At 36.1% G+C, this 19,846-nt stretch overlaps 4 protein-coding genes across 5 annotated transcripts; 2 read left to right on the top strand and 2 right to left on the bottom strand.

Moving 5' to 3' along the window:
• Positions 1 to 7,594: 7,594 nt before the first annotated feature.
• LOC149717886 (uncharacterized) lies at positions 7,595 to 10,619 on the bottom strand. Its single transcript, XM_089836706.1, has 3 exons — positions 10,605 to 10,619; positions 9,048 to 10,395; positions 7,595 to 8,942 (listed from the first exon to the last, which is right to left on the bottom strand). The coding sequence occupies exons 1-2, from the start codon at positions 10,617 to 10,619 to the stop codon at positions 9,142 to 9,144; spliced, it is 1,269 nt and encodes a 422-aa protein (XP_089692832.1). The 3' UTR covers positions 7,595 to 8,942; positions 9,048 to 9,141.
• Positions 10,620 to 10,642: 23 nt separating this feature from the next.
• LOC149717887 (G patch domain-containing protein 2) lies at positions 10,643 to 14,407 on the top strand. 2 transcript variants are annotated; one of them, XM_089841307.1, is made up of 10 exons: positions 10,643 to 10,821; positions 10,998 to 11,081; positions 11,187 to 11,502; positions 11,608 to 11,988; positions 12,052 to 12,125; positions 12,211 to 12,452; positions 12,533 to 12,606; positions 12,671 to 12,796; positions 12,890 to 12,987; positions 13,076 to 14,407. In XM_089841307.1, the coding sequence occupies exons 2-10, from the start codon at positions 11,072 to 11,074 to the stop codon at positions 13,438 to 13,440; spliced, it is 1,686 nt and encodes a 561-aa protein (XP_089697433.1). In that variant the 5' UTR covers positions 10,643 to 10,821; positions 10,998 to 11,071; the 3' UTR covers positions 13,441 to 14,407. The 2 variants fall into 2 exon arrangements, with proteins under 2 accessions (XP_089697433.1, XP_089697430.1); XM_089841304.1 differs by having other exon boundaries at positions 10,644 to 10,821; positions 11,187 to 11,988.
• A 1,081-nt stretch (positions 14,408 to 15,488) lies between these two features.
• moody (G-protein coupled receptor moody) lies at positions 15,489 to 18,340 on the top strand. Its single transcript, XM_089841334.1, has 3 exons — positions 15,489 to 16,286; positions 16,425 to 17,037; positions 17,727 to 18,340. The coding sequence occupies exons 1-3, from the start codon at positions 16,036 to 16,038 to the stop codon at positions 18,012 to 18,014; spliced, it is 1,152 nt and encodes a 383-aa protein (XP_089697460.1). The 5' UTR covers positions 15,489 to 16,035; the 3' UTR covers positions 18,015 to 18,340.
• Positions 18,341 to 18,403: 63 nt separating this feature from the next.
• On the bottom strand, positions 18,404 to 19,689 carry LOC149717889 (G protein-coupled receptor moody-like). Its single transcript, XM_089841338.1, has one exon. It carries the CDS (start codon positions 19,433 to 19,435, stop codon positions 18,404 to 18,406), a length of 1,032 nt encoding a protein of 343 aa, XP_089697464.1. The 5' UTR covers positions 19,436 to 19,689.
• Between the last annotated feature and the right edge of the window lie 157 nt (positions 19,690 to 19,846).

Raw genomic sequence — 19,846 nt, forward strand, 5'->3', positions numbered from 1 at the left:
CAAAACCAAAGTTGCTTATATTTCAATTTTTAAAATATTGTTTCTCTACTAAATAGATTTGCAAAAGCATCTTGTACCATTCTATAGTGTGACGTGCAATATAGATATCAGGAACAGTACCCTCTTACTTTTATATAATATTTAATTTTTTTTAATTAATTTATGGCGGTTGAGGATATAATATTTAAATATTTTCTAAAAGGTCAATGTACATTAGAACCTTGAATAGTTGCGAGTTTGTCCGAATCGGAACCACCTCTGATAGAACAAAACCAAAGTTGCTTATATTTCAATTTACGCTAATTGAAATTGGACATAAGGTTCGTGATCATTTACGTGATAATCCGTGAAAGGGTCATTCTTGCTGATGTCCGCGTTTTAAGGCACAGATTTGGTGTCATTCATGGCCCTTGTGGATATAGTATTTAAATGTTTTTTAAAAGTTCAACGCGTGTCATGTGCAATATAGATATCTGTAACACTACCCTCTTACTTTTACATAATATTTAATTTTTTTAATATACTTCCTCTTCATTTATGGCCGTTGAGGATTGTTTGTGGGAGGTATGAAAAACTAGGGAAATTACTTTCTCATAGTCGTGAACCACGGGATAAAACTGAGATTGTGGAAAACCTTGCATTTTTAAAGGGAAATGTTAAATTGTGGGAATAAATTTGTGTGATGTGTTTCAATTAGTATTCATTGAGTATACCTTATATCTTGTCAAGTTTCCCCGGAAATATCGGTTTGCATGGAGCCAATATTGGCCGATACCGATATGAAAAAGATAGGCCTATATATCGGTGCATCCCTAATATGAAGTAAATTTTTATAAATTTTTGATTTTAAATTGTACTGTTTCTTAGTAAATTAAATTAATATTGTCGTATATGTTAAATTTTCGTTCCATGGTTGATCTAAACTTCGTTGTTTTCTTTTATAAAAGGACTGCTACTTCATGGATTTTTAAAAAGGGATAGAGGGGAGTTAAATTTATATAAGGGAAATGTAAACATAAACGGGTGGGGGGGGTATTCAAAATTAAATAAAAAATAAAAAATTAAAAAATAAATCAGAGAAAAAACTAGGGTACATTATGGTGCAAAAATGTAATTAATAAAAGAGATAGGAAATTAAATTAGAAATTGTATCGGCTGAAGAAGGACCACGGTCCGAAAGCTCCCATTATTTTAAAGTTATAAATAAATATTTTAAAAATCCATGAAGTAGCAGTCCTTTTATAAAAGAAAACAACGAAGTAAATTAATATTGAAAATTTGAATTGGAAAAACTAAAGGTTGCAAAAACTACCCCAAAATAAATATCCTACTAATTATTAATTAATATAAGCCTAATTAAAATAAGTAAAAGTGAAAAACCGTTCTAACGGTCTAAAAATCACAATTATAACTCTATACTACACATTAAAACATAATTAACAATATGCCGCCAAAAAACCTAGGTTAAAATTAATTAAACTAATTTTTAACGCCTTATAGGTAATGTGTTTTGAATTATAGTCAGTTAAGAGTAATCTTCGCCTTTAGTGCGAGGGGGCCATGCAAACCAGTCATACAGCAATCCCTATGAGCCGCCATCCTTTCCCCCATTTTTCGGGGTTATTACAGATTTTTCGGCGTTATTACACATTTTTCGCGGTTAGGAAAAATCTGTAATAACGCCGAAAAATGTGGGGAAAGGAGGAAGCGCTACAGATATTGCCGTAAGACTGGTTATTTTCATGCCCCCTTCTTACTAAAGGCGAAGTTTTCTTAACTGACTATAATTCAAAACACATTATGATTATTAGGCGTTAAAAGTTAGTTTAATTAATTTTAACCTAGGGTTTTTTTTGGGCTGACTATTGTTAATTACGTTTTATAGTGTAGTATGGAGTTATAATTGTGATTTTAAGACCGTTAGAACGGTTTTTCACCCTCACTTATTTTAATTAGACTTTAATCTTCATGTCTCGAGTGTTAAGAGTAACTGTCAAAAGTGCCTGAATGCCATCTTAAAAGTTGCTACAGGCCTGAAGTCCGAAAATGTTTTTAAAAAACTCTATATGACACTAATACGCTCTAAAGTTGAATATACTTCCAAAATATGGACAGGGTGTAGTAAATATCTCCTACTTACAATAGAACGTATCCAACGGAAGTTTATTCAGCTGCTATATGAGAAGTTTTTTAAAAGTGGGCAGTATGACTTCTTAAAAATTTTAAAAGGCCAAAATCTGGCAACCATCAAAAATCGTTTCACCTTTCTAGACTTAAGTTTTTTATTGAAACTAATTACAAACCATATTGACTGTAAACAATTGATGGAGAGGGTTAGATTTAAGGTACCATGTAAGAAATTTCGTAACTCAGAGTTTTTAAAATAGGCATTTCACAAATATTACTTTTGGGCCCCATGACTCGAATGCAAAATACGGCTATAAGGAACTCCCATACTTTGATGATTTAAATATATTTGATCCGCATATACAACATTTTAAACACCAGTATAAAAACCTTAGAGTTTCCAATACAATTAACGATTTATATTAGAATGATATCAAAAACAAAAGGGATAAGATCTGTGAACCATTGTAATTTCTAATTTTATTTTATTTTTATATACTTTTATTTTTGTATTTTAATTTTTGTTTATAAATTTAGGGTGAAATGATTTATACCTGTATAAATAATCCTGTACTACCTTAAAAAGTGACTTCGTCATGTTGTATTATAGGATTTCAAAATAAACGCATTCATTCTTTCATATTTATTAATAGGATATTTATTTTGCAGTAGTTTAAGCTAATGAATCGAATGGCGATATGCAAAATACTATAAAATTAAGTAGGCGAGAAATATCATTGTACGACTTTGAAAAAATGTTTCTTCGAATTCCTGACCCCAAAATTAGTCAGAGAAAATAGTTTTTTTCCTCTTAAATTACTTTAATTACGAGACGTAAAACAAAAAACGTAAAAATTAAATCCAGCGAAACTTAACCTTGCAAACGTATGAAGTATTTACGGGTGTAACACTAGGATGAAAGCTGAAGTCGAAGACCACTTTTACAAAATTTCGTTTTTCGGTTATTTTTGGTTTCTAATTGTAATTAGCTTAATTGTTTAAGGAAATGCATCAACACTGAATACTTCGAGTCTTCTGATCCCAATGGTGTTAATTTCAGATCTCCACAATTAACAGTTAATTATTTATGTAATTAAACGTCCAAAAAGACAGCTTATACCAGTTAATATTTCGTCTTTCAAACATATTTTTGGCACTAAAATAGCAAAAAATTTAAATGAAACTATCCGATTCTGACGTAAAAAACTGTTAGTAATCGAATAAAAGTAATCGCAAGATCCTAATACTAGCGGTTGATTAGTTGTTCCACTAATTAGGGTGATCCCCATTTTTAAGTTCAACCTAACTGTGAAGCGAGATTAAATGATACAGTCTCTGGCCTCCCTGGCTCCCTCAAAGCATTGTAAACTTCAGTTTGCGCACTTCTACCGAGCAAGCTCTAGTGTGGCTCTCCAATTTATTTATTAATTCAGTATTTACTATTTTTTTAATTGTAAAGCCTATCATTTCTACTATACGTGGTTTAAAGTATAAAATCAATTCAGTTTTGATTTTTGTTATCAGTCACCAGTGTAATTTAAAATGAATTTTTACTATTGTTTGTTTGTTAGTTTTGTTTCTTGCAGTGTTTTGATTTTTGCTAATGATTTTTTAATTTCAATTTCGCCCTTTATTAAATTTAATAGATTGTTAATAAAAGTTTAATTCAAGTTTGAAAAATCAGATTAATTTCACTTTCGAGAGCGTAGGACTAGCAATTTCCGAACTATCGACCACCGATCGCCGAAAGCTGGAAATCGAATTTTGCCAATTATATGAATATTTTGAAAATATCTTGACGCTAATTTGTATAGTTTTTAACACCGAATTCAATGCAATTAACCGCTTTAAGATAGAGTCAGTAGTTGGACCAGAATCAGGCGAATAGGGCTTTTCAAGTTCTTCAAAATGGCAGTAAAAACATGGGGACACCATGCAGGAATCGATCAAAAGTAGAATTTAAATCAGTTAGGTTGAACTTAAAAATCGGGATCACCGTAATCAGTGGAACAACTAATCAACCGCTAGTATTAGGATCTTGCGATTACTTTTATTCGATTACTAACAGTTTTTTACGTCAGAATCGGATAGTTTCATTTAAATTTATTGCTATTTTAATGCCAAAAATATGTTTGAAAGACGAAATATTAACTGGTGGTATAAGCTGTCTTTTTGGACGTTTAATTGCATAATTAAACATTCATAGTTGATGCACTTCCTTAAGTAATTAAGGTAATTACAATTTGAAACCAAAAATAACCGAAAAACTAAATTTTGTAAAAGTGGTCTTCGATTTCAGCTTTCAACCTAGTGTTACACCCGTAAATACTTCATACGTTAACGGTTTGCAAGGTTACGATTCGCTGGATTTAATTTTTACGTTTTTCGTTAATTACGTCTCGTAATGAAAGTAATTTAAGAAGAAAAAATATTTTCCTCACTAATTTTAGGGTCAGGAAGTCGAAATGAAAATTTATTTTGAAGTCGTACAATGATATTTTTTCACCTACTTAATTTCATACTATTTTCATATCGACACTCGATTCATTAGCTTAAACTACTGCAAAATAAATATCTTATTAATTAATATAAGCCTAATTAAATAAAACGTGAAAACCATTCTAACGGTCTAAAAATTACAATTATAACTATATCCTACATTTTGAAACAATATCAACAATATCCCGCCCAAAAAACCGAGGTTAAAATTAATTAAACTAATTATTATCGCTTAATAATGTGTTTTGAATTATATTCAGTTAAGAAATATTCGCCTTAAGTGAGAGGGGCATGAAAATAACAAGTCATACATCAAACTCTATGACGCCTCATCCTTTCCCCCATTTTCGGCGTTATTACACATTTTCGGCGTTATTACACATTTTCGGCATTATTACACATTTTTCGTTGTTAGGAAAAATGTGTAATAACGCCGAAAATGGGGGAAAGGATGCGTCCTAGGGATTGCTGTAAGGGATTCATGCTCCATTCTCAGACTCAGTCACAAAGCCCGAAGTATATGAAAAAGTCGGATGGTTGCCAGTTGTGCTTGGTCGACGTTGAAACACTCGTTCATGGATCGCGAAGGTTGGTAATTAATTCCTAATTATTTTCCTAGATTAGTCTATATTTACAGGTTAAATTCAAATCTTCAACCGACGTTGAAACACTCGTTCATGGTTCGCGAAGGTTGGTAATTCCTAATTATTTTCCTAGATTAGTCTATATTTACAGGTTAAATTCAAATCTTCAACGGACGTTAATTGTAACACTCGTTCATGGTTCGCGAAGGTTGGTAATTCCTAATTATTTTCCTAGATTAGTCTATATTTACAGGTTAAATTCAAATCTTCAACGGACGTTAATTGTAACACTCGTTCATGGTTCGCGAAGGTTGGTAATTCCTAATTATTTTCCTAGATTAGTCTATATTTACAGGTTAAATTCAAATCTTCAACGGACGTTAATTGTAACACTCGTTCATGGTTCGCGAAGGTTGGTAATTCCTAATTATTTTCCTAGATTAGTCTATATTTACAGGTTAAATTCAAATCTTCAACCGACGTTGAAACACTCGTTCATGGTTCGCGAAGGTTGGTAATTCCTAATTATTTTCCTAGATTAGTCTATATTTACAGGTTAAATTCAAATCTTCAACGGACGTTAATTGTAACACTCGTTCATGGTTCGCGAAGGTTGGTAATTCCTAATTATTTTCCTAGATTAGTCTATATTTACAGGTTAAATTCAAATCTTCAACCGACGTTGAAACACTCGTTCATGGTTCGCGAAGGTTGGTAATTCCTAATTATTTTCCTAGATTAGTCTATATTTACAGGTTAAATTCAAATCTTCAACCGACGTTGAAACACTCGTTCATGGTTCGCGAAGGTTGGTAATTCCTAATTATTTTCCTAGATTAGTCTATATTTACAGGTTAAATTCAAATCTTCAACGGACGTTGGAACACTCGTTCATGGTTCGCGAAGGTTGGTAATTAATTCCTAATTATTTTCCTAGATTAGTCTATATTTACATGTTAAATTCAAATCTTCAACGGACGTTGAAACTCTCGTTCATGGTTCGCGAAGGTTGGTAATTCCTAATTATTTTCCTAGATTAGTCTATATTTACAGGTTAAATTCAAATCTTCAACGGACGTTGGAACACTCGTTCATGGTTCGCGAAGGTTGGTAATTAATTCCTAATTATTTTCCTAGATTAGTCTATATTTACATGTTAAATTCAAATCTTCAACGGACGTTGAAACTCTCGTTCATGGTTCGCGAAGGTTGGTAATTCCTAATTATTTTCCTAGATTAGTCTATATTTACAGGTTAAATTCAAATCTTCAACGGACGTTAATTGTAACACTCGTTCATGGTTCGCGAAGGTTGGTAATTCCTAATTATTTTCCTAGATTAGTCTATATTTACAGGTTAAATTCAAATCTTCACCGGACGTTGAAACACTCGTTCATGGTTCGCGAAGGTTGGTAATTCCTAATTATTTTCCTAGATTAGTCTATATTTACAGGTTAAATTCAAATCTTCAACCGACGTTGAAACACTCGTTCATGGTTCGCGAAGGTTGGTAATTCCTAATTATTTTCCTAGATTAGTCTATATTTACAGGTTAAATTCAAATCTTCAACGGACGTTGGAACACTCGTTCATGGATCGCGAAGGTTGGTAATTAATTTCTAATTATTTTCCTAGATTAGTCTATATTTACAGGTTAAATTCAAATCTTCAACGGACGTTAATTGTAACACTCGTTCATGGTTCGCGAAGGTTGGTAATTCCTAATTTTTTTCCTAGATTAGTCTATATTTTCAGGTTAAATTCAAATTTTAAATGGATGTTGGAACACTATCATTCATGATTAGTAGAGGTAGTTTCAAAGTTTATCCATAATACAAAGCTTCGTATCTTTTTTCTTGAAAAAATGTGTTCTTCTTGTTGCTACCATTAAAGTGAATCATAATACCGCTGAAAATAAACCTGTAAACCTATGTTTTAATAAAAATTTCTCTATGTGGTTTGCCCCCAAGATCGCGAAGGAAAGTGGGGAAGTTCTGAATAGGAAAACATTTAGGCCGAAAGAACAACTCGCGTACTTTAATCTTATTTTGTTATTTCAGTTAAGGGTTATCTATAGTTACCCAAAAATAAACCTGTTGTTTTCGATTAATTTCACGATAAATATGGTTATTTTAGTTGAAATTAACGGCTTATCTTCTTTTACTAGTGTTATTTCAGTTTATTATACGTGTTTGAACAAGAAATTCTCCTTAACTGCAAACTTTAGAGGAGTGACTGTTTGACTTTTGCGGAACAATCACTATTTTGCCCCAAAACTTTTAGATATCGCGCCTTTTCAATGGCTCTCTTTTAAAAATGGGAAAAAGGCTTTTAAATGACAATTTAATTAGTCGTAAGAATTAAACAGGAAAATGGAGGCTGGGTGAAATATAAGTGTAATTTTAATTTTAATTTGTTAGTTTAATTACAAGGTATCCATGAATTTACCCAAAACATTCGTGTTTTGGGGTAATTTCACATTAATTATACTTGATTAAGTCTAATTTAGCGGCTTATCATGTTTATCTAGTGTGGATTTAGATTATAATACAAGTTTCAATAAAATATTAACTTTAATTGCAATTACCCTATGTATGCGCTTTTGATGTATTTTAACGACCATTATTATGATCATTAATTTGAAAGTGAAATAGGAAACAGGCCATAACAGCTCCTTGAGGCATATTTAAATTATACTATAATAGTATCGAGAAAAACAGTGACGTAGTTGGTAGGTATGGGCCATATTAAAAATATAAATTAAAGTATACATCAGGGTTAAAAACAGTTACATATTCGAGAGGTGGTTGTTTAGCTTAAATTTAAATGATTTTACAGAGGGCGAATTTATAATATCATTGGGAAGGGAATTCCATAAGGGAACAACCCGGCAAAAAATTACTGTTTAACGACGTTTAGTCGTGGACGTTTAATGAATAGTTTTCGAGAGTGAAATGAGGAATGATTAGCTTCAAAGTAAGGTTGGTGGGATCGGAGAGGATATTAAATAGGAGGATGAGGTTATTAAGTGTGTGAAATAGAAAATTTTGGGCTTTACCAATGGCTTGGGTATATAGTTTTAATCATAATTGAAGAGTTTATTTTATTTTAGCTTTTATCCAAAAAATGTATATTTTGGTTTAATTTTACGTTAATTATATTTAATTGAGTTAAAATTACGTAGGACTGTGTTTTGGCAGTGTACATTTAGGTTATAAAATGAGTTTAAATGTATACTACACCTTAATTGCAAATATAGTGGAGTTTTCCATTCTCATTTTACGCTTAAGTTTTGAATTTCGCGCCTATTAAGGTACTTTGGAGATAATTTAAATTAGCTTAAGTGTGAAAAAGAAAACATGGGGCTTTACCAACGGCTTGGGTACATAAAATCTTAATCAAGAACATCATTTAAGAGTTATCTGAGTTTTCATCCAAAAAAAATGTATAATTTGCTTTAATTTCACGTTAATTACACTTAATTACGTTGAAATGAACTTGCGTTCAATTTTTATCATATCCTGTGCTAGGTTTGTGGTAACATAAAGATTATCTATACAATATGTTAATGAATGATGTTATTCTATAGTTTAGCTTGAATACCAGTAATTAAATTAAATACCTATACAATTCATAGCAATTATTTTAAAACAATAAACAAACGGCAATGTGGACTGTTGAAATAGCAAACAACGAAACCCTCCGTTTCTAACGTGGTTACATTGAGAGAATCTGTGATGTAAACATGAAAATTATTTGACAAACTAAATTATATAACGACACTGTCCTCCTGGATTAACCAGCACAACTGTTACTTATGAGAAGTGCCATACTTACGTAACATATCTTATAAAATTATGCCGTTTATCATTAATGTAAACTGGAGATGACATATTTTGTGCTTAATAACGATAGGAATAATTGCTAACAATTACGAACACGAGTTACAGACGTAATATAATTTTATACAAACGCTATTTATAACGGCGTTTAATATTTCGCGCCCTACCGAGAGAAATGTCCACGCACCGGGAGATTTGTCCACGCACCGGGATATTTGTCCACGCACCGGGAGATTTGTCCACGCAACGGGAGATTTGTCCACGCACCGGGATATTTGTCCACGCACCGGGAGATTTGTCCACGCACCGGGAGATTTGTCCACGCAACGGGAGATTTGTCCACGCAACGGGAGATTTGTCCACGCACCGGGAGATTTGTCCACGCAACGGGAGATTTGTCCACGCAACGGGAGATTTGTCCACGCACCGGGAGATTTGTCCACGCACCGGGATATTTGTCCACGCACCGGGATATTTGTCCACGCACCGGGATATTTGTCCACGCACCGGGATATTTGTCCATGCACCGGGATATTTGTCCACGCACCGGGAGATTTGTCCACGCAACGGGAGATTTGTCCACGCACCGGGAGATTTGTCCACGCAACGGGAGATTTGTCCACGCAACGGGAGATTTGTCCACGCAACGGGAGATTTGTCCACGCAACGGGAGATTTGTCCACGCACCGGGAGATTTGTCCACGCACCGGGAGATTTGTCCACGCACCGGGAGATTTGTCCACGCACCGGGAGATTTGTCCACGCACCGGGAGATTTGTCCACGCACCGGGAGATGTCCACGCACCGGGAGATGTCCACGCACCGGGAGATTTGTCCACGCACCGGGAGATTTGTCCACGCAACGGGAGATTTGTCCACGCAACGGGAGATTTGTCCACGCACCGGGAGATGTCCACGCACCGGGAGATATGTCCACGCACCGGGAGATTTGTCCACGCACCGGGAGATTTGTCCACGCACCGGGAGATGTCCACGCACCGGGAGATGTCCACGCACCGGGAGATTTGTCCACGCACCGGGAGATTTGTCCACGCAACGGGAGATTTGTCCACGCAACGGGAGATTTGTCCACGCACCGGGAGATGTCCACGCACCGGGAGATTTGTGCACGCACCGGGAGATTTGTCCACGCAACGGGAGATTTGTCCACGCAACGGGAGATTTGTCCACGCAACGGGATATTTGTCCACGCACCGGGATATTTGTCCACGCACCGGGAGATTTGTCCACGCACCGGGAGATTTGTCCACGCAACGGGAGATGTCCACGCACCGGGAGATTTGTCCACGCAACGGGAGATTTGTCCACGCACCGGGAGATGTCTACGCACCGGGAGATTTGTCCACGCACCGGGAGATTTGGGTGGAGCTTAAACTATTTTCCTACTACAAATCCTATGTTTCTTACTATATTTTGGAAGAAACGACCTTAGGAAGCAACGATCTTTGGAAGCAACGGGCTTTGGAAGCAATGAGCTTTGGAACAAACGGGTTTTGGAAGTAATGATAGCCACCCACTCAATGGAGTTTGCCTTTAAGTACCCCATTCTCGGCTTTCAATTTATGAATACTTGGATTTGTACGCTATCTTCGCGGAGCCATTTTTAACGCGATTGCGATCGGATATCTTTAATTTTAAAACCTAATTTAAATTGAAATTATTTATTTTTTAACTGTTATTATGATGAAATTTGTTTTTTAAACCGCTTTTAAAATAGTATTGGCGAAAGGCATCCCGTTTCTTAGCCTGTAAGTTAATAAAAAATGTTTTAAATTTAAGCCTAAACTGTCGGGTTGTCTTTTTATCGCGTGGGCCTTGGCTAGTTAGGCTTAATGTTTAATTATCAAGTATTAATTAATTAAAATGTTTTTTAAACGTAATTATCAGTTTTTTGCGAAGATATAAACCAATTATTTCTCACCAGGTACGAAAAACTATCAAAACTCTTCAATGTAATTGGAAAATGCGTATTTTAGTCTATTACTTTAAAGGAACCTAATGAATCCAAGTAATTTTTAAGCCATTAATTTTAATTATGTCTATTATAATTTTATGTCTATTATAATTAAATGAATGAAAGATATTTAAGCCTACTAACGCGTATGTTTTTTAGCATTACTAATGGAAAGGCTGATCATACAAGGGATTCAGAGACTTCGGGTTTTGACACCTTATGACTATGATAACATGGACGAACTTGTTCATGATTTAAGTAATGCCCTTGATGAAACAGCTAGTCGAAGCGGCGGAAAACCCAAGAAAGGCAAGTCTTGGAAACGTAGACCAAAAGCCACAAATTCTACCACCTTGGGAAATCTCCCAAAGTCAAGCGCAGTCAGTGAAGATTCCGAATCAAGCTTGGATGATCGTATGAGATGTCACATGGAAATATCAGTGGGAAACTCCCACGCTCAAACAGATTCTGACGAGTTAGTTGGTCAAAACAAAAATCATTTATTATCATGGAGACACTGCGGGATCAGCTTGGTTGAATCTGATTCTGTCAATGAAAATTTTCTTCCAATGTTTAAAAGAAGAAAAAGGAAGTTTAAAAGAATGGCTGTTGATCCTCAACCCATCATTCCCACCTCTTCTAACGAGGCTTCCTCTTGCGTCAAACCCTTAGTCTCAGTTTCTCCTAAACCTAGAAAGATGAAAAGCGTCAGAGCCATGAAATGTAAAGGAAGACACTCTAGAATCTTGGATATTGAAAATATTTGCGGCATGGCCACGGTAAAAAGAGAATCGGCTACAATATGTGGCAAAAGGAAAAGAAGTATGAGGGAAAGGAGCTTGGAATGCACCAGACACGAAGTTCATCACGAATTTAAAACACCCTTACCCGGAATTTCAGTTTACTGCGATTCAGACAGGCATATGGAGTGTGACGATTCCCAGAGAGGAAAAAGTCATATGTAAGGTTCTTATACGTTTAAGGTCAAGGTCAAATCGGGTCTAAAATTGATCTATTTTCTTAGGGAGGGAAGTAGCAGCAGTTTAAGTAGTTCAGAGAGTGACGGAGGACTCTTTACTAATGATGAAGGGAGGGAGGGTAAGTTAATTAATGGGCTTTTTACTTTTTTTGGTTGCCAAAGTTTAGATTTTAATAATGATTGGAAAATAATTATAAAATTTAGCTGATGATGAGCACAGTGACTTCTTTCACGAGGGAGGACCCACTTGCGGAATTCCTAGCATAAATCCTTGGTGGGAAGATGGAACTATCGATGGAATGGATGCCACTTTCCAAAGTATTCTCAATAACACTTTTCAACACATGTCTAAAGAAGCCCAAGATGCCTACCAAGACAGTGTCACCAGATACATGTCTGGAGTTGGAAGGGAAATAAGGTCTGGACGGAGACGACTGGGGGAAATGGTAATTTAAATTTAATTTATTCATTTTAAATTAAAATTTTTATGATAGAAAGTTGGAAAAAATTGTTTATCTATTTACAGAGACCATCTTTTTCCGTTATGTCATCAATTAATGAAAAGATCAGCAAATTTATGCAAGATCCTTTATTAAATGAGTAAGTAGGAATAATTAGGAATTAATTTACTTAATTTAATTAACGCAATTAAAAACCTTTCCAGACTCAAGTTGGAGAATTTACAACAGTCTGATGATGAACAATTAAATCATTTGGCCACACTCTATGCCTTGGAAGTTCACAAAGATACTCAAAATCCTAATAAAATTATTACTCTAATTAAAACTAGGTAATTACTAGTATTTACTAATTACTTCAATCAAAGTAATTAGTAATTAAATTTTTAATGAAATATTTAACAAAAAAAAACATTTTGTAACAGAAAAACAACACAATCAGTGAATGAAGACTCTAATTATTGCAAAGTGTCCCTAAGTGACATTAAAAGAAGAAAACGCATGCCACCAATGGGAACATCGAGTAATTAATAATTTAATTAATATAATTAAATTAAAATACCAGCAAAAAGAAAAAAAAATAATTTGTGATTTTAATTGAATAATTCTAGCTGATGGTAATTTCCCCTTACCCGAGAACAACATTGGAAGCCTAATGCTGAGGTCCATGGGTTGGGAACCGGGTCACGGTCTTGGCCCTAATGGTCAAGGTATCCTCAATCCCTTAATGGCCTGTGTGAGGGCAAAATACCAAGGCCTCGGTTATGGTGGGAGTTCCAATAGCGTCTCTGGTCTGGAGAGTGATTCAATGACTTCTAACCCACCACCCCCGCCACCTCCTTCCCCTCAACCGGCTTCTAGTGGAGGGGACACGCCCCATTCCGAGTCATTGGATGCCACGTCTTCCAACATTCTGGGACATTTTCAGAGAGATATCGGTGCTGATCAAGGGACCAACAATGCTAGTGCCAGGTGATGTTTTACAATTAGTGTATCCAAAAAGAATTGGGATGGGAGAGCAAAGGGGACGTGTACATAAATTTGATTTGAATTGACAATTGTAACAACAGATTTGTCTAATCAGAGGTAAATTAATTTTAAACTAGTGGTATTTTAATGGGAATTGTTGTAAAAGTTGGGTTGGGATTCTTGGGCATGTTCTAGCAAGGACTGCTTAGACTATTTTAAGTAGAATCATATCATACTAAAATAGTAACTGGTCCGCGCTTTTATTTATAAATAATCAATCCTATCAGCAATTGTACCAAAATTATTGGTACCACCCGTAAAATATCTGAAATTATTAATTATTAATTATTATTATTAATGGACTGGAAAGCTGTCCTTATGTTATTGTTGGGTCTCTTTTCTTACTACATATAAGTTATTGTGTTGCCACTTGTCTATAAAAACAGGTAATCCCTTATAATTATTATTTGGGGAGTCCTCTTTAAAATTTTAATTGACAATCCAAGGTCATAAAAAAATTATTGAAATACTTTTTTATTTTAGTATTTTAATGTCGCTTTTCGTTAGTTGCTACTTTTGCCACCAGGGAGCGCTAAGAACACTTTCTTTTTCCACTCCCATAAAATTACTCCATGCAAAATAGAATGGGACAGGAGGGGGGGGTGTAAATATTTCCACCAATCATTAGCTCTCTTTGGTTTTGGCGCCCCTTTTTTTTTTTTTTTTGAAAAACATAATAATAAAGATAAAGTTTAATCATTTTGATGATTTGCTTTATAAATGATTTTTTATTGAATTTCTTTTATAAAAATAAAGTGGTTATTAATTAAGAAGCACTAAATTTAATATTTAATTACTATTATAAGATAAATTTTTATTGTAACCAGTGTCATTTTATCATTATTATGAAAGTGTTGTATCATTGGTAAAAAAATGTCCCAGGTATAATTTAAAATATAATTATTATTTCCCATTCCCAGTGTCTCGTATATTAGCCTACAATTTTTTTCCTACCAGTGGTGTTGCTGAAAAAGAAGAGGCCTTGAAATTATAGAACATAAAAAAAAAAATTATTAGCAAAGGCGGGATGGTTTCCCATCCTATTGTCTTCACTTCCTCCCCTTCCCTCTTGTTGCGAGTCATAGGGTATTGAAGTGGGTGTCTTACATTGTTCGTGTGTTTGTCTGTCGTCACCTCCTACAAAAATTAGGCCAAAATAGCGAATAAGCCTTACTGGGTGCGCGCATCATCACTTGGGGAATCGGGAACTACTTGTTTAGTAGCAACGGACGCTCTAATTATTGAATTAAAAGAGTCCGGGAAGTTTGGGGACGTTTTATTGTTTTCTAGTAGCTATCCCTCCCTTGTCTTTGCTGCTGCTGCGATATTTTTCGCGCCCCCGTCGCGTTATATCATCATGAGTTGTCGCAACTAATCCCTTCCTTGAAATAAAGGAACTCCTCTTTATCTGGGTTTGTTTTCGCGGTAAAAACAGTTTGCCGTCGTCTCTCTAAAGAAGCTCCTCTGATCCTAGTGTACTTTCAATGGAAAAACACATTTCATGTCTGAGTTTTGAAAGTTTATGTATAAAAAAAAAAATCCCGTTCTAGATAACGAAGGTTTCTAAGTAAACCCTGGGGATTATTTTGTCATGGGTAAAAAAAAAAATAATTTATAGAAATGCTACTGAACTTTCAACTCTGTTAATAATTTATTTATAAAGTTGTATTTAAACCCTTATGTTTGTAAAACCACAAGGAAGTTTATCTGTTTAAAAATTAAACTTCAATGAAGGCGCGACATATCTATCCAATCTTGGGACTTAGGAGTCCCGCGTTATTTTAAATTCCCCGTTTCTCGTACTATGGTACCCTTAACTTGGTACGCGTAGAGGTTTTTCTTGGTAAGATCTCAGTGTTAAAGTTCGAAAACTTCGCGATACAAACTACTCAATAAAAAAATTTGTTTTCAATAAGTTAACAACCTAAGAAAAATGAACCTTTTGAACTTAAATCTGGGAGATACGCGAATAGAAATGCTTTTTCTCCATAGAAAGCCATACTATCCTGTCGCTCAAACCTAAACCTGTAAAGGTCTATAGACGTTATCCGTCCTTGGCAATTTGCGGATAACATCTTCCACTAACCTTTTTAACAAGCTTCGGAAAAAGCTTTTCATATTTCTTTCCGCGGGATCAAAATCTCTACTCAGTAGTGACGAAAACTAGAGAGTGGTAGGGAGAGAGAGAAAGAGAGCAAGGAGGAAGACCGAAATAAAAAAAAATAATATAATTCATTAAAGTGGTCGACTGTTTTTCGAAACGTTGACGCGCTCTCTCTCTTGGGTAGGCGAGAACTTCTCTCCTACGTTTTTTCCATCTCTGAACCCCTTGGATCATCTTTGCAAAGATCATATTCTCTTCTAGAGGCGACATGCGAAAAGTCTCGCGAGTTATGTTACCAAAAATTCGATGACCCACCCATCTTGTCATGTCAGAACTTGAAGAAGAGTGACAAATTGGTTTTCGTGACAAGATCTTGATGAAGTGACTTTTCGGGAACGTCGTTATTTAATTGGAAGTTTTATTCGGCACGAGTGTACTATGGATGGACATGTATCGACGACGTTGGACCCACCGCTGGCTTCCATCGCGGATAATAAGGGACTCTTGTACTTTGCGGCTTTTTGCACCATTGTTTTTATAGTGGTCGGCGTGGTAGGTAACCTGCTGACCATCGTTGCCCTAGCGAGATGCCCGAGGGTCAGAGCCAGCGCGACCGCGGCCTTCATTACCAGTTTGTGCGTTGCTGATTTCTTGTTTTGCGTCCTCAACTTACCTTTTAGCGCGTCCAGGTAATTGCGCTAATGATTTATTTTTTAGAGTTGACAAGATATTGGTGACTAACGTCGAATCATATTTTGATATTCGACTCGTTTGGTCACCTTATATCGGTTTATATAGCCTGACCTTTCACCTTCCCAATTTCAAAGGTTTATCAATCAAGCCTGGATACACGGCGATATTTTATGCACCTTATGTCCCTTTTTGCGTTACGTCAATGTCGGTTTATCCCTGATGTCCATCACGGCGATCACTCTGAATAGATACGTTCTTATCGTTCATCCGCGCGCCTACCCCAAGATATATCAACCCAAGTACATCGTGACCATGATAGTTGTCATCTGGGTCTTTTCCGTTTGTCTCTTGATTCCCACCTTAATGGGAATTTGGGGGAAATTCGGCTACGATCCCAAGATACTGAATTGTTCCATCTTGGAGGAGGGTGGAAAATCGGCCAAGACCTTTCTTTTCGTCTTTGGTTTCCTGCTGCCGTGTGTGGCCATCGTCGTTTGCTACGCTCGCATCTTTTGGGCCGTCAAACAGAGCCAGAGAAGAATGCAAAGACACGGTGGGTCCACTCACTTGGACGTACCTCAAACCACGATCCCGGGTAGTAAACACTTTCCCAAAATGGGCTCGGGGAAAGGATCTAGAGACGTCGTCGAAATGAAAAGACGTCGCGAGGAATGGAGAGTCACTAGGATGGTCTTGATCATATTCTGTTCCTTCGTTGTCTGTTACCTGCCCATAACCATCGTCAAGGTATTCAATTTTGTTTATTCATGGAAATTCCCAACCCAAAGAAATGGTTTGACGCCATTGTTATTTGCGACGAAACTTTTACTTCAGTTTATGGACTAAGTCTAATTTTAATTGGGTCTGTATTTTCTTGTCGCAATCCGTCCATTAGAGAAAGTGTATTTCCTACAATATCACTAGGAAATTCGATCCTAAATTTGATAGGCGAAATTGGGACGTTGAAAGGATATTTATTGCTTCGATTAATTTCTTATAATAAATTAATCAGTTTCAAGTGTAGAATTCGCGCGTAAATTGATCTTGGTTTTCGCGCCTTTGGTAGTGGTAGTAGTTTAGATTGATACACATCGTACGGTGTTGATCTGATAGCGATAATTGGCTCGAAGCTGGTGGCGTTAAAAATTATATAAGGTTTTCCCTTTTCCGAAGCCTAGACATAATAATGATAAGGTCCAGGAATAATTTCTCTTTGACATATTTGTTAATGTCTTAAAATAAGTTGGAATTGCGAGATTGGGGAAGCCAGACTTTTTAAGCGCTTTAAACTTAGTATGATTAATGTAAAAGTAAAAGTTAGTTTCGCTTTCTCACGAACTCGACTATAGGGGGGTATATTGTTTTGCCCGGGTTCCTAATTGAACAACAAAAGTTGAATGTATCTCTCTTTCCCCGCTTACGTTCGCTCTTGGCAGGTCATGGACAAAAACGTTTCATACCCTTCGCTTCACATCGTGGGCTACATCCTGATTTTCATGAGCGCCTGCATTAATCCTATTATCTACGGATTAACGAACAAACAATACCGACAAGCTTACAAAGCCACCATCTTGCGTGGTCGTTACGGCCGTGTCAGCGCTTCCGTTGGAAATACCCACGATAATAGTTCCGGGGGAGCCGGTGCCAGGACGGTCTTCTCTTTGGTACCTCATCATGGTAAAAAAGAGAACTCGAATAGCTTTTACGGTGACGATAAAATATAATTTGAAATCCTTTCAAAAGCCTGACGGAAAGAAAAACTATTTAGACCTAGTAAAATATACTGGAAAGTTGAACCATTCTTCCCGGGCAATAAACTCGAGTTTTCAAAACTTTCTCGCTCGATTTTTCAAACCTAAAATTACAAAAACCTATGACTTATGATATGTATATAGTTGGTGTTAGCCTTTGATGAAGCCGCACCTATTGTGTTGGTAAAGAAATTCCTATAAGTTTTCGAATGAAAAAAGGATCAAAGGTCATTTTACGGAATTATGTTTAATTGCAATGTTTTTCTGGTTTATGTACATATTAAAATCTAACATTGTCACCTGGTTTCATATTTCAATACAAATAATAGTTACAGAATTATTTTTCACTCGAACGCGAGTTTTTATTTGGATTTCGAACAAGTCAATAGATTGGCGTAAGCTTTTCTGTATTCTTTACTCATAGCGACGTAAATTATGGGGTTCAAACAAGCGCTGACAAAAACGCCCAAATATCCGAAGACATTCATAACTGGTAAATCGTTCTCCTTCATCAGGATCTTGACAACAGCCACGGGCACGAAGCATAAAACGAAGGTACCATAAATGACCGCGACGATTTTCAGCAACCTCAAGTCTTTCTGTTGGCTCGTGGCCCTGGGATCGGATGGCTGAAAGTTCTTGGACGATTTACGGACGACGCAAAATATTCGCGCGTAACACGTCAAGAAAACCGTAGTTGGCAACGCGAAACACAAAATGTAGATGAACGTCTTGGACGACTTGCCATTGACCTTGACGATAGAACAAGTACCCACGGCAGGATCATAGCCGAATCGACCCCAAACTCCGATCAAAGTCGGAAACAACAAAGCCACGGAAATTACCCATAAAAATATCAAATAAAATACCATGTTACACTTGGTGTAGATCTTGTGGTACTTTGTCGGATGGCAGATCAACACGTACCGATTGATGGTAATGGCCAGTACCGTAAACAAGGATACCGCGACATTGGTGTACCGAATCATTGGAAAGACTACGCACATGAACTCTCCGTGTACCCATTCCTTTCTCAGGAAAGTTGAGGCGGCCAGTGGTAAACTTGAAACGCAGAAAAAGGCATCTGCCAAACATAAATTGACGATGAACGCGGTAGTGGCGTTTCTTAACCTTGGCGTCTTAAGTAACGCGATGACCGTCAAAAGGTTACCGGGAACCCCAATGATAATGAATAGGACGCAACTGGTTGCTGCAAATTCAAGAAGTCCTTGTGGGTAAACGTGAAATATTGACGGTGGAGATTCGGTAGACGTAGTCGTATTAGTTAGGTTTAGAGTTTCATCGGAATCAATAGAATTAGTTGTTCCATCGATTTCAGACTCGTTAAAGACGGATCGCATCAAAATATCGACATAAAAGGAATGGTCGTCCATACTGTTACGAGTAATCGAAGCGTACTGAAGATTTCAAGGTTTTTGTTCCAGATTTTGGACAAACCTTATCTGCAGTCCCACACATCCGTTATCCTTAAAGAGGCGTGAAACGATGTTTTCGCAATTATTACTCATTCGGGAAGTAGAAGTTACGTAGTGGCAGTGGTTAATATTTCCACATAAATGATTATGTGCCCGAAACTATATTTTAATAATATTTTATCTTAGTGTAAACAAACCCTTCATTCTCAATATCAAGTCAACAATCTCAATAGTTATTGATTTTTAGGGCATATAGCAACTGCGGAATTCTATAATGATATTAGAACTTTAATTACATTACCGCGGTCTATTGAGCGAGTACCATATTTTTATTGGATGCCCTCCAAAATAATAAATTGAGGAAAAAAA

The sequence above is a fragment of the Phalangium opilio genome, unplaced genomic scaffold (genome assembly GCF_054372755.1).
Source record: "Phalangium opilio isolate 3A_F unplaced genomic scaffold, DU_Popi_V2 ptg000003l_1, whole genome shotgun sequence".
NCBI lineage: Eukaryota > Metazoa > Arthropoda > Arachnida > Opiliones > Phalangiidae > Phalangium > Phalangium opilio.

Bases quoted from the DNA above. Each gene is read 5' to 3' on its own strand.
- LOC149717887 (XM_089841304.1), top strand. The intron at 12,453-12,532 runs GTAATTTAAATT...ATCTATTTACAG, and splicing joins GGAGACGACTGGGGGAAATG to AGACCATCTTTTTCCGTTAT. The intron at 12,988-13,075 runs GTAATTAATAAT...GAATAATTCTAG, and splicing joins GCCACCAATGGGAACATCGA to CTGATGGTAATTTCCCCTTA.
- moody (XM_089841334.1), top strand. From the start codon at position 16,036: ATGGATGGACATGTATCGACGACGTTGGACCCACCGCTGGCTTCCATC. The intron at 16,287-16,424 runs GTAATTGCGCTA...CCAATTTCAAAG, and splicing joins TTACCTTTTAGCGCGTCCAG to GTTTATCAATCAAGCCTGGA. The intron at 17,038-17,726 runs GTATTCAATTTT...CGCTCTTGGCAG, and splicing joins TGCCCATAACCATCGTCAAG to GTCATGGACAAAAACGTTTC.
- LOC149717889 (XM_089841338.1), bottom strand. From the start codon at position 19,435: ATGGACGACCATTCCTTTTATGTCGATATTTTGATGCGATCCGTCTTT.